The 13,798-nt window shown below is 42.9% G+C and overlaps 1 protein-coding gene across 1 annotated transcript in view; it reads left to right on the plus strand.

Moving 5' to 3' along the window:
* LOC106896629 (phosphatidate phosphatase PAH1-like) overlaps nt 1-13,798 on the plus strand; it is a 48,715-nt gene that overhangs the window by 19,790 nt on the left and 15,127 nt on the right. Inside the window, exon 2 of the mRNA XM_014956746.1 lies at nt 2,252-2,308. Coding sequence (XP_014812232.1) covers nt 2,252-2,308 — 57 coding nt within the window. The remainder of the gene's footprint in view (nt 1-2,251; nt 2,309-13,798) is intronic.

Below are 13,798 nucleotides of genomic sequence, written 5' to 3' on the forward strand. Positions count from 1 at the left end.
AGCCAAACTGTGCGACAGGCATTTTCCGGGGAATGAGTCCAGTTGTTCCCCAAACACTGCATCCAGCCAGCACATCTGGGTTTCCTTCTCACATGGTCAAGACATGGGAGGTGCAAGTACTCCTCGAATTCAAAAAATGACAAAGACTAAAGATACGCACTGAGACCCACACCCCAGACTGTGTAAAATGGGATTAAACTTGCCCTGTATATAGAACACATACACCATATGTATTTTGTCGGCATCAGAAATACAAACAGCAAGTATAGAAACACTTACTGTGAATTTGATATTGTATTTCCTGTTCTAAATATTTGTTATCCCTGAGCAGTCAACTGCTATGGTATCTTCAAGTCACCATCTTCGTCAACAAAGCAGCAAGATGCATCTTAAACCCAAACGGGCACATACAACAGGAAAATGTAATTATATTAAACCCAGCATTTGCATACAACACACTTCTGTATTTTAATCAATAATTTAGCCTGCGAGAGTATTTCTGTTCATTTAATTATTGATGCAATAATGCCAGTATTTTTGTTCTGCTTCTGATAATAGAAAGAAAGGACAGGACTGCTAAAACAATGGGCCATATGGAAAGAGATCTGTTTCTAATCCTGATGCTAGGCTTCCTTTGTAACAACAGAGTAAGTCGTTCAGTCAGGGTGTATCTCAGTTTCTTCATTTGGAAAATGGAATTAATAATACCTGCTGGCTCATAAGGTTGTTGAGAGACTTGTAAATTGTGTTTGAATAGTGTGGTGCAATCCCTAATGGAATGCTCAAGTGCAAGGTATTATTGTGAACAGAGAAGGGCTCTGGGCCAGACCTCTGTTGTCTTCTCCTGACGGTGCCACCCCAAACTTACTTTTCACGTCACCCACATGAAATGTTATTCTAATTATACATATAACAGAGTGTGTGAGTGAGTGTAATGAACAGTAATGCAACCCTTAAGAGCTGCACCTACCAAAATGGGGGGAATTTATTTCTGTAATGCTTGTTTTTCTATTTCTTATTCCTCCTTATCTGTTGTTTCACTACCTGTATTTAAATGAGAGTTCAGAAAAGGGATCATTTCATGCCTTTTCTATTTGCTCAGTGAGATTGCACAAAGTCCTCTGGTTGTCATAAAACTTGAGAATGATAAAGAGTAGAATGAGTTTGTTTTTTCTGGTGAGCGTTTGTGCTTGAAAAATCTTGAGATTTGAATACGAGGGGATAGGAATGTTTTCAGAACACACACCACCAGCAAACCTGGCCATATTTGAATGTTAATTTTTCTATACACCAAAGGGAATTTTTTCAAATAATTTCTTTATATCATCATATTTATCAATCCAGGAGAATTAGTCCTTTCAGTGTAAAATTTCACTATGGAATGAAAAATAGCATAAAACGCAGTACAGAATTTCTCTTCAATAACTTTTCCTTTTATTTAAAACACGACTCCCATCATCCCCAGCAACACTGGAAGCTCCCCCTTTTTACTAGGTATTGGTTTATTTCAATGTGTCTTGCAGCTGTGGCTTCTTGAAAAATGAAGCCATTATTCAGTCCTGCTTCTGTGTATTCAGAGAGAGGTTTGTCACAGTAATTGTGTGCCCTCCCAGCTTTGGGGCTCTGACTCTGAAAGTACAGCCACTCTGTTGAGGGTCCTGTCAGGAGGGGACTGCTCGAGGACTAAAGTCCTTGCTCTGCTAAGCAGCCCCTGAAATCCAGGTTGCCTCAAAAGGGCTGAAATGTGCTCTTCTTGTCCTACAGAATTCCTTTTCCTGTCCTACTGGGTACTGGAGGGCTTCCTGTACCATGAGCAGATCCAGGGATGCTGCCATATGAGAAGACCTTTTCCCTAGGCAGCAGGGTGGGATTACTGCTCTGCCTCTGGCCTTTGTGCTGGGCATCCCCATCCTGCAAAAGAATAAACAGAGCTTGTTGTGGTCCGTGCTCCTCCAGTGCTCACAGGGATCTCCTGCTTCCAAGTTCTCTCTGGCTGATGATACTGATCCTGCTAGCAGAGAACTAAATTCTTCTGCAAAACCCCTGAAAACTGAGATGGTGGAAAGAGGGAACTGAGAACATCTCTAAGTAGAGATACAAAGTGAGAATGACACCAGGGCAAGGTGGAATCACAGGAGAGGTATTCATTAGAGCAGCAGGGTTTCAAGGACCATAATTGAGGCTTGGATACTATAACTTCTGTGCATAATTAATTAACTGATTATTCCTTACTATTCTTTGTTTCTTTCAGATTCCATTGATGAAAGACCCTGGCTGGATTCGAAACGTCTGGACTCGCAATCTAAATGTAGGAATTTAATTACTCATTTGCCTTTTTAACTCCAGTTCCTTAGGGCAGGCTGAGCTTGAACCCTGGTGGGTCTTTGGGAAAACAGGATAAGGCAGTGGTTAACTCCTGTCCACTTTCTGGTACCCGGCACAGCATGTCCAAGAGTCACCCTTTGGACACTGTGTCTACTGTGATATTATTATTGCTTTGAAAGATCAGGCAGCTCTGTAACACTGGTGGCGCTCACACTTGGCCAGTACTAGCAGGGTAAGGATGGAAACAGCACAAAAATCCAGAAATCTGGCAGTTGACTTGGGCAATAGGAAGAGAATCAGCAGAGCTGTGACAAATGTGAGATGCCAGGCATGCCCCGAACCAGGCAAAATGTGCCCAGATTCCCCTGCTGCTGAAGGCAGAAAGCACATGTGTGAGGTGGTGGTCTTGGGGGACAGCCACAAATTGGACAGAAGGACCTTTCAGGAGAAGTCATGAGAGAGGGAGAAGGGCACTTCCCACCCTGGTTATAGAGCTGCCACTGCTGAACGATTGGTGAAGGAGGAAAAAGACACGGATCCAGGGAACAATTTAATGATTTCTTAAGAGACTCTGGACTCCTCTGTTCCTCAGCAGTGACCTACTCTTTCAGCGATGGTGGGGCATAATATTTAGAGGCTGACGTGTCTGAAATCACAGGTAGGACCACAGCATTTCCATGCAGCACCAACAGTGGCACGTAGGCACATCCGCTTAGCTGAACTGTTGAAGTCACCGTTCAGCTCTGCGTAGGTTTCACAGGAGATGTGTTAGCCTGGGTGGAGTACAATGTTAGCATAGCTACACTGCTGTCTTACGTAGGTCCCACTCAGGTGTTTCCATACAACCTACACACTGCAGTGCAGGATATATTCTATGGTTTACAGAACCTTCCTGATCCAGGAGTCTATGGCAACTCGCACGTAGCTCCTCGGTGAGCTGAGTGACAGAGCCTGGCAGCTCTTCAGTTTGAGTCTGGCAGATGTAGGTCAAGATTTCCATGAAGTTGTGTCAACTTTTGCAAACAGGATCTAACCTTTACGATGAATTGGATATTAGCAGTGTCATGTAAACAGGACAGGTGGATAAGTCAATCAGGCAGTCTGAAATGAGGGTGAGGTTGGTTGCTGTTGGATGGGGTTGGGTTTGAACATCCAATTCCAGTAGCTGAGCTATGCAGCCAAAAAGGTACCTGGGAATTCAACATGCCAGTAAAATAAACGAGGAAGGACCTCCAGTTAGGAAAGGCCACCAAAAAATCTGAATATTAAACACATGTAAAGCAGTATTACTGATGTAATTCCAAACTTAGGGAACATTCCTTTCCAAACATTGGGAACATTCAGATCTGCATTCAGGTGAGATTCTGAACCTGAACATCTCCTGGGTAACCAAAACATGTCACAGGAACTTGTACTGTACCTCTGAAAGAACTGAGGATAATGCGTTCCTGCAGTAAGAATACACTTTAAGAAGAATCAGTCTATGTTTTATCTGGGCAAAATTTTGAATTAATTTTTATGTATCATTTTTATGCTGTTTGTCCTAGATTTCTCATAACGTAGTACAGAAATACATGAAGAAGAGGAGGAATAAGAATTTTCTAATGTGGACATGCTATATTTAAAATGTGCTGCACAGAAGGGAGATCTTGGGAAATTAACAATAACAACAGAAAAACCCCAAAGATGCTGCAGACAAGAGATGTTCGCACCAAGCTGTGCCTGTGTCTGTACAGACAGCATGAAACAGAAAGTGAGAAAACCCTATCAAACTGAGTCGGCCACAGGAAGCAGAATTACACGGGATAAATGATTTCTGACCTGGACAAGGAAGATGAGCAATAAACATAATCCCAACCCCATGCAAGCCACATGCAAAACAGGCAGGGTGACCGGGCTGGGCTGTCACCCAGGGCTGCCGGGGAGGGGCATCTGATACCAGTGGGATGACTGCAACAGGGAGGCTTTTTTGTTTGTGCCCAAATTGCAGTGTGGGGGTGGGCACGGGGAAAAACAGGGTGCCTGCAGAGTTCAGATCAGAAGCAGACATGTACCTTGATATGACTCTGAGCTACCTGTGGGTATGACTTTGTTTTTTATTCTATTAAATAGAATTATTTTCTGTATTTTCTGACCAGGCCTTTGTCTCTTCTCCTACTATGGCAGAGCTTGATACAAAGCACTATCCGCTTGCCCGTTCCTAGTCTTGCTTTTTTAAGAAAAATTCCACCTGTTTGAAACAATGAGCAAGACCCTTTGCTTGTGTAATACAGAGTTCACTGGCTTGAATGGGATTACGTGGCTTTGTGTGAACTGAGCATCAGGCCTGATGCTTTTCAGACCCTAAACTCACTGGGATGGGAATTCTCTTTGCGCATGATATGCTGAACACAAGATCGCTGACGCGCGAGTAACAGCAGAACAAGGTCTTGTTGCTTTTGTGGGCAAAAGCTGTGAGGTTTGAGAGACTGCTCATGGTACGTAGGTTTGTCTGCAGTAGATGAACTGTGCGGTAAATTGTAACGAGGGTAGCAGGAATGAGGCAAACTCTCTGATGAATTCTCAGATTTGCATAATGGAAAATGTAAAGCATACAGACCGCCAGGACAAAGGCTTTCTTCCCCAGAACATGAAATGGATTCCACTAATTTCACTGAAGCAAATGATTTCCATAGACTTGTACAGAATGCTTGTTTTAAGAAGAACCTCTGCCAAATTTATGGAATAGGGATAAATGATTTTCCCAGCGTGCTAATTCTTGGATGCAGCCATTTTCTCAAAATACCTCTGAAAAAGATTTTTTTAAAAAAAGCTCTTGTGCATACGTGCATGTGCTTGTAAGCTTTTCTCAAATTGTGGAGAGAAATACATGGGCACAGAGCTGACTCTCATTGGCTTTTATGTAAAGGCAGGATCTAGAGAATGATATGTAGGGCAGGCAGAGTTGATCACACATTCATTTACAGTATTTTAATACTGGACTAACTTAAAATTGTTTCAGCTTTCCCAGTCCAACATTGAATTAGGTGTCTTTACAATGGATCAGTGCCTCCTGAGAGCCAGTCAGATACTTCATACTTTCTGGCCAGACTATACAGACATAATAACCCCCCTTTAAGACAGGTGCTTTCCTTGCAAAAACTTTTGTGCCTTTTATACTTCAAGACTCTCTTATATTTCACAGTCTTTGTTCAAATATTAATATTCAAATACTGAAACCTTCCATTAGGGTAAAATTCAACTTTCAGCTCAGCTTTCAACAAAACAGCAAAAATCAGAAAAGGGAAAGACTTCCTTTCAATCCACAGACTGTAGTTCCTCCATTAAATACTTCATTTTCCAAATCCAAACTGGCTGTCATACTCTTTGTCACAGCAAACCTAAGTTTAGTTTTCCAAATAATTATTTTTAGACTGATGGAGATGAAATGCTGTTTAATTGCAGTTCTAAAATAACATCCTTTGTTATATTCAGGGATTGCAGTGCTATAACACTTCCAGAGAGAGACTACATTCACTTCAACACCAAGAATATTTCGAGGGAAGGATTTACTACTGAGTTACCAGGGAGACTTCTCCCACTCAGAAATCTGAACATGAAACTGAAATAAAAGAAAGTACTATTTTCATGGTTTTGCAAAGCCAATCACATCTATTAACTATATTAGCACTCCAGATGTAGAAATCATAAAAGTGAAGCCCGTTCCTCAGACAATGTCACGTAGATATGCATGTCCTTTCAGAAGATGTAAAGGAAGATAGCAGGTACAAAACTGAAATAAATGACAATGTTCCTGCTTTACCATACCTGACTTAGAGGTACCAGTGAGAGTTTTAGACAAGTCCTCAGCCTAAACCAGGAGACTGAACTGCTTTGATAAGAGGAACACAGTAAACCACCTTATTCACTGATAAATTGCCCGGGCTTGATGTAAGTAATTAAAGAGAACTTATTTTCCTGTGACTGAATGTGCAGGATTTATTTCTGTGCCTCAACTTGTTTCTAGGATTTCAACACAATCTTAATCATTAATAGCAATCTATTTCTGAGAACAAATCAGCCCACAACAGCAAGATTAAAGAAGCCCTCACAGCAAACAAGACTGAAAAGATCATTTGCTTAAGCCAAATCCATTTTTAAACATTATTGTTGTTCCATACAGCTCAAATTTTGCCTTATCGCAGGCATTCAAAGGATGACTGTACTATAAATTCAGAACAAGCACAGTCCTTGGCATAAACTGTAAATCACTAAAATCACTAAGAATGGAATTGCAAAGAAAATGCCTCTAAAACAGGTTATCCCAAACTAGTATCTCGCCTCTCCCCCTGAATCACCTGATGCTGAGTCTAGAGGTTAAAGATCAGAGACATCTGAAATCCACGGTGCCAGACTGAGGTGTCCTCACAGCTGGGCACGAGTGGAAGGAGAAGATGGTGTGGAAAGACCTGAGGGCCAACGCTCTTGAGCAGACTTGCACCCTTGCGCCTGCCTCGCTGTTGCAGAAAGCCCTGGGGAGGGCAAGTGGGTGCTCTTTGGCTGGAGGCGCGGGATCCACCCCTGCTGCACAGGCTGAATTGGGAAAAGAGGACAAGTGTCCTTTTAGACGATACACACAGATGTTTTAAAAAAATGCCTGAACCTGGTTGCATTCTACCACTTCAAACACTCAAGGAAGTTGAGTCTTATTGAGAGCAACAACAACAAAATAGTAGCAAAGGGTTGGATTATCTTGCTTTTTTTCAGCAAAATTAATGAGAAAGGGCTGAAGAGAGGAACTTCTGGGCAAAGCTTGCAGAAGCCTCCCCCATCAGTTCACTGGTGTGGGAGAAAGCAGCCAGGGTCTGCCTTTCCTCCTGACAGCCTGCTCAGAGTCCTCCACCTGCCTCCTTCTTGAGGGGAGATTAAACTCCTTTTCATCCAGTTTATATGACAACTTGACCTAATGACAGTACCTGAGATAGTGCAGAATTTTCTGGCTTCAAAGCCAAGTGAACCTGCTTCTCGTAACTACAAGCAAGGGACAGAGTCCCCCTTCATTCACCAGGGCCACCCACACAACAACCACTTTTCTACCCTGGTCTGCACAGAAGGGAAGAATTTTTCACTCACAAGGACAAGCACCAAATATTGTCACTTCTATTATAAAACTGATTAAATTTAGATACTTTATTCTCTCAGTGGAGTTATAGAATGAACTTCAAGCTGAGCTCTACTAGCACTTAATGAGCAGCCTACCCTAAGAAAATGCTTTATACAAAATATCTCTTTATCTTCCTATTATCTTGACTATAGCTGTTCCATCTTTTCTAGCTACAAGTCAGAGGGACTAGTTTGCATAGTAAGGAGGTAACAATACAGTGAACTAATCAAGATGTGCTGCTTTACAACCCCTGAGCAATAACTTTCAGAACCTGTCTGTGAATATAATTCAATATTGGTAGACAGTCTGATGTAGAAATTGCAGACATGAGGCTGAGAAGGCGGCAACAACCTTCTTAACAGAAGGAATTCGTGTCCAAATAACTTTTCCCCTTCTGGATTAAGACTGCTATTTTAGTTTGCAAAAGTTGCAGGAATTGTAAAGAAAAGATTATACCCTGGGAAGTAGAGCAGCTTTGTTTGAAGTTCTCAAAGCGTGTTTTGTGCTATTTTGTTCTGAACAAATAATACTGATCATCTTGCTTGTGATTTGCTGTGCTTTGAAAACAGTATTCTGGGCAAAAGCTTTGCTAGTCATGCATAGATTTACTGGACTGATGAAATGCTAGCTTTAAGGTTTCAGTCCAAAACAGGCAGACGGGGTTTTCCACGGAGTTGTGCATGATCTCTCATTTCTTATATGTGTGTGCATTTAAACACCAGTATGTATTTTGCCTGAGCAGGGCACAGGTCTGTGTTTGAACATGCCTACGCAGGAATTCTGGGCTTGGGCTGAAGAAAGAAACTGTTGATGATTTCACTATTATGTCCTTAATCTCATACACTGTGACTACTTTGCTTTATCGGGGCTCAAGATTTTCTAAGCTAAGATTATGTTTAGAGACCTCAAGCTTGGTTATTTACAGATTTGGAGCTAAATTACTTTCAGATGAGATTGCATTGGTGCAAGTGGATTTCCAGTATGGGTGATTTATTTAGAGCTTCTTTTTCCTAATTTAAATAATCCTACACTCTTTTGCTCTGGCCATGTTTGGACCATAGGAGTCAATAGATGCCTCTGTTTCTCAGTGGCCAAGTATTTTGTAGCAGAGAACTGAGTTCTGACTGTGGAAAGAGCTCCTAGGATATAAAGGAAGCATTGAGGTTTTCATGGTTTTGCAAGGCTGTATGTGGATCTAGAGGAAAAAGAAAGGCTCTTTTGAGAATTTCCATCATCAAGACTTGTTATATTCTGAGAAGGAAAAAACCCTTGTCTGGTACTTTTTTTGGCGACAGATCATCTTCTTGGGAGTGTATTTTCAGTGGGGGTGGGGGAAAACAGTGTATGTGTCACAAAACCAAATCTGAAAGTACTTGGCTCAAACCCAAGTTTGGTTATGCAATGCAAATCCTGATGGCATGAGCTGATAAGCATGTTATCGTTCCAGGGGAGCATTTTGGTTCATGGCCTGCGCCTCCTGCCCGGCCTCTAATTCCAGCTGCAGCAGCTCCTGGAAAATCACAATCCCACATTTGATCATTTGACAAAATAATCCTCCCAGTTGCCCTTTTCACCTGTCACTCCCCTGCTTCATTGATGACTTACTTAAACCTTACGGTACTTCTGATGTCATCACAGTCCTCCTGAGGATGATGTCATCATCTCACCTCTTGATCATGAGGCCACAGAAGGAAGCGAAGAACTGATGTCAGAAGTGCATTGGCTAGCAAGAGGGGCTGTCAGTGGGCAACTGCAACACTTGGGAACTGTCACCCTATGGAAAGCAAAATCCAAAAGCTAAAGCTGGCAAAGGGCAGGGAGCTCAGGCGGGACAGACCGGGGGGCTGGTGGATGGCCAGAAGCATCTGCCAAAATGTGACAGATTGAACACGCTGCCAAAACCAAGACGGTTTCACATGGAATAAAGTATACAGTTTGTCCTGTGCAGTTTTATGTTGGACAAGGACAGCATTCTTTCTCTGTTCAAAAGAAGTTGTTTGCTTGTTTTCAAGCTCCTGATACAGCAGGAAAAGTTGATCCCAGGAACAGAGGCAAAGCAAAACCAGCAGGACAGACAAAACTGGCGACAAGTGAAAGTCTAGGGGCCCAAATGTTTTAGAAATGTCTGCAACTAAATAACTTCTACTTTTTTAAAAAAAAGTTCTCAAAAATCAAGCACCAAGGGACAGATTAAATGACAGGATTTACACGCTACAACAACCAGCACTACTGTGCTTCAAATGAAGGACAAAATGAAGCATTAGATAATTGGACTTCAAGGAAAAAGAAAAAAAGAGGGAAAAAATAATGTGAACCAGACAGACAATTCAGTAGATTATCACAGGTGACTGTAGGTACTATATAAAAGTATCTACTTATGTTAAGATAACTACTCCTTTGATGAGATGGTGGGACATTTAATTAGGTAATTACAGAATCAGAGTCTGACTACCTTCTGATGTTTACACTGGAATAAAACTAGATCAATTAATTTTTACTGCCTGAGCTACTCTGAGTTGAATGCTAATACAGAGAATGTCAGCACAGGAATCCAGAGCCATCCTTACTTATGATTTCATTATAAATTAAAAGCTAAAAGGTCAACTTTCACAGAATCACAGAATGGGAGGGATTGGAAGAGACCTTGGGAGATCATCTAGTCCAACATCCCTGCCAAAGCAGGTTCACCTAGGCTGGAGAGGAATGCATCCAAGAGGGTTCTGAATATCTCCAGAGAAGGAGTCTCCACCACCTCTCTGGTCAGCCTCTTCCAGTGCTCTGGCACCCTCAAAGTAGAGAAGTTTCTCCTCATGTTGAGATGGAAATTACTGTGTTCCAGCTTGTGCCTGTTGTGCCTTGTCCTGTCACCAGGCACCACTGAAGAGCCTGACCCCATCCTCTTGCCACCTGCCCCTTAGATATTTATAAGCATTGATGAGATCCCCTCTCCATCTTCTCCAGGCTAAACAGACCCAGGTCTCTCAGTCTTTCCTTATAAGAGAGGTGCTCCTTTCCCTTGATCATCTCTGTAGCCCTCTACTGGACTCTCTCCAGCAGTTCCCTGTCCTTCTTGAACAGACGCACTCAGAACTGGACACAGTACTCCAGATGCGGCCTCACCAGGGCAGAGTGAAGGGGGTGGATGACCTCCCTTGACCTGCTGATCACACTCTTTTTAATGCACCCCAGGAGACCATTGGTCTTCTTGGCCACAAGGGCACTTTGATGGCTCATGATCAACTTGTCCACCAGGACTCCCAGGTCTCTCTCTTTGCAGAGCTGCTCTCCAGCAGGTCAGCCCCTAACCTGTACCAATGGATGGGGTTATTCCTCCCCAGGAGCTGCACCCTACACTTGCCCTTGTTGAACTTCATTAGGTTGAACTTTTCTATTTTCTGAATCATTTTACCTGCACTGTGTGCATGCATTAACAATTGCAGTCACTCATGGCTCAGGTACTATGTGCCTGAACATGAACTCGTTTTAGTGGGGGAAATGCCAGACATTACTGATAATACATTAAATAATTAACTTTTTGGTTTGAGTGGTTATTTTGCTCCCTGGCAACATACTTGCCAGGACAATCTAGTGTTCCAAGCCTTTTTTTTTTCCCTGAATGAACTTATGTACTGCTCACTAGGAATCTGTTCTTGAGTTTTACTAAGCTCTACTTTGCTTGCAGATTTGATTTTTTTAAAAGCCATTTTAATTAATTTACAAAAGACTACAAAGCTCAATTTTCCTCTTAACTTGTATTTTCATAGTGACAATAAGCCCAGTTCACAGGCTAGAAGACTACTGTGCCAGAACTGTACAAACACAGAGTGAATACGTAAACCATAAGCTCTTTGGGACAGGAATCACGAGTTAGGTAATAATGGACAGATATAAACTGACCACTGAAGGAAAGGAAAGAAAAAGCTTCTATGACCGGGTCCTTCAAAATTTGTGGACAGTTTTAATTCAAACCTTGGGAAATAAACTTGTGTCGCCCAACACAATGCCTCCAGAAATAAACCTGTCAAGGCAGAAATGTTACAGAAAGAAAACAGCAAGAGTTGAGAACTTCATCATTCCTGAGTGTGTGGAAATGACACCACCAAGGACTGTTCTCTTGCAAGGGCAGAGGATGCCTCCTGACCGTACTCCCCAGCCATCTAGTTTTGTGGGCTAACTCCAGATTACTTTTGAGGAACTGTCCCTGACCATACTGTCCTCCAAATTCTGCACTGGGCTGAGCCAAAACTACACCCTTGACCATGCTAAGGCTTGGATGGTACAGAAGATTATGTACTAGTGCTTGGTCCTCTATATAGATGTAATTGGTGAGAATAGTTATGAGCTGAAGTGCAGCAGTAAGGATTTTGAAATCAGTTGGCAGAGGTTGTTCCAGAGAAGCAATCTGAGGAACACTGCCCGGCACCGTGGTCACACCATCAGCAAGAGCAGAATGAAAAAGCACAGAAGGATGAAGCCCTGCTGCTAACGGGAGCTTACTGTTGCTGTGCAAGCATTTGGCACTTTCCACAGCATCTTGTGTGTATCATGGCTATATTTACACTGCACCGTAGGAAGAGAAAACATGACCTCGCACATGGAACCATTAAAAATGTAGAGCATTATTCTGTGGGTTACTTCACGTCAAGCAGCAGATGGTTGGACATGATAAATAACTAAACACAATACAGTACTTCCAAAGCTGAGGCTCTAGTTTCTGGATGTCTGAAAGCAGCAGAGAAGGGTGGGTGTTGTTGAGGCTGTGGAAACACAGTGGTTCTGATTCAGCGTGTTACAACTGTGTTTTTATTTCAGTACAGTAGTGAAAGACCGTAATGAAACAATATGTTAGAGCAGTCTGGGATGGTGATGGCTGGAGGATACCACCCCCTCGGAGGGAACACAATACAGGATCGTATTCTACACGAATGCTGTGGGCAGAGCACTGGTCGGGATCCACAGCTGGTACAGACACGGGTCCTTGTATTTTCATGAGGGATGGGATTATTTATTGGCATGTCTCATTGACTGCTGACTGCCCACTGACAAAGGGTTAGATACGATATGCCTGGGAATGAAACTGCGGGTATTTCTGGGCTCAGTTGCGTATTGTTTTCTCTTTGGAATTAAGTAAACACCCTTGTTTGTTGTGCCTGGGCAGAAACTGTCTTCACTGACTTCTTTGTTCAAAAGCCGAGGTGAACTCTTTAGGGTGGCTGTGTACCTGGGAACGGAGGAGGACACGCAGCGGGGGCTGGAGTCCTTGAGGGTGCACCAGGCCCCCCAGCCAGCAGCTCTGCCCTACGACTGGGCAACGTGGAGACAGCTATCACAACTACAGGGGGAAGAAGTGCCCCAAAAAACCCAGTTCGAAAGATTACAATCAGGTGATGACCTAGAGGAGATTCCACCTAGATTGTTGTACAGTATAACCGGAAAGTTAACAGAAAATGCACTAATTACTTGACAAGGAACTCTTCGCAGGCTTCAGCTGTGTGTACGTTTTGGGGACTAGAACAGATTGTTGTACAGTATAACCAGAAAGTTAAAAGCAAATGGGAGGTTTAAGCACTAATTACTTGACAAGGAACTCTTCCCAGGTTTCAGCTGTGTGTACGTTTTGGGGACTAGAACATGTAGATGCATGAAATCCAGCCCTGAAAAACTTGTTTTTAAGCCTAAAATTAACAGGCTTGTCTTCAGTTGATGAACTTTGATCCTTATTTTGTGCATATTCTTTGTTATCTTTTTTTCCGTGTTACTCTGTTTCCTGCTCATTTGTTTTGCACTTAGCACTGCCCTCTTAGCACTGCCTTCTGCAAACAGACTGGAAAAAGCCTGGAAGATTCCTACATGGCTTAATTTTTATCACGGACATCCACTTCCCTATTTATTTGTGTGAGGCACTCCGTGTAAAAGTAGATTCCAATAACATTTTAATGGGAAGGAACCACTCTCTGGTGGAAAATCCTTATTTCATCGCATTTATTTACAGATATAAAGCATACGATACTAGAAGAAGTGCTTCCTGTGGCCACAAGTGTTGCGCTCTGGAAATCCCAGCTCCAGTCACTGCCTTTCAAGGACCTGCCCAGCAGCCTGGGCTGAACGATTCTCTGGTTTTCCCCATCTACAAACGTGGAGGAAGATGCCTTCTTTATTAAAACATTTTTGAACAGCGACTGGAACGCGCTGGTAAAAACCAGTGGGTATGTCTGTGAGAGGCTCCGCGGCGTCGCCGAGGATCACCTCAGCGCGCCGCTTCCCCGCGCTGACTCAGGCCCTGAGGCCGCGGGGCCCAACGGCCGCCGCGCGCGAGGCCCAACGGCCGCC

Source organism: Calidris pugnax, unplaced genomic scaffold (assembly GCF_001431845.1).
Source record: "Calidris pugnax isolate Ruff unplaced genomic scaffold, ASM143184v1 scaffold171, whole genome shotgun sequence".
NCBI lineage: Eukaryota > Metazoa > Chordata > Aves > Charadriiformes > Scolopacidae > Calidris > Calidris pugnax.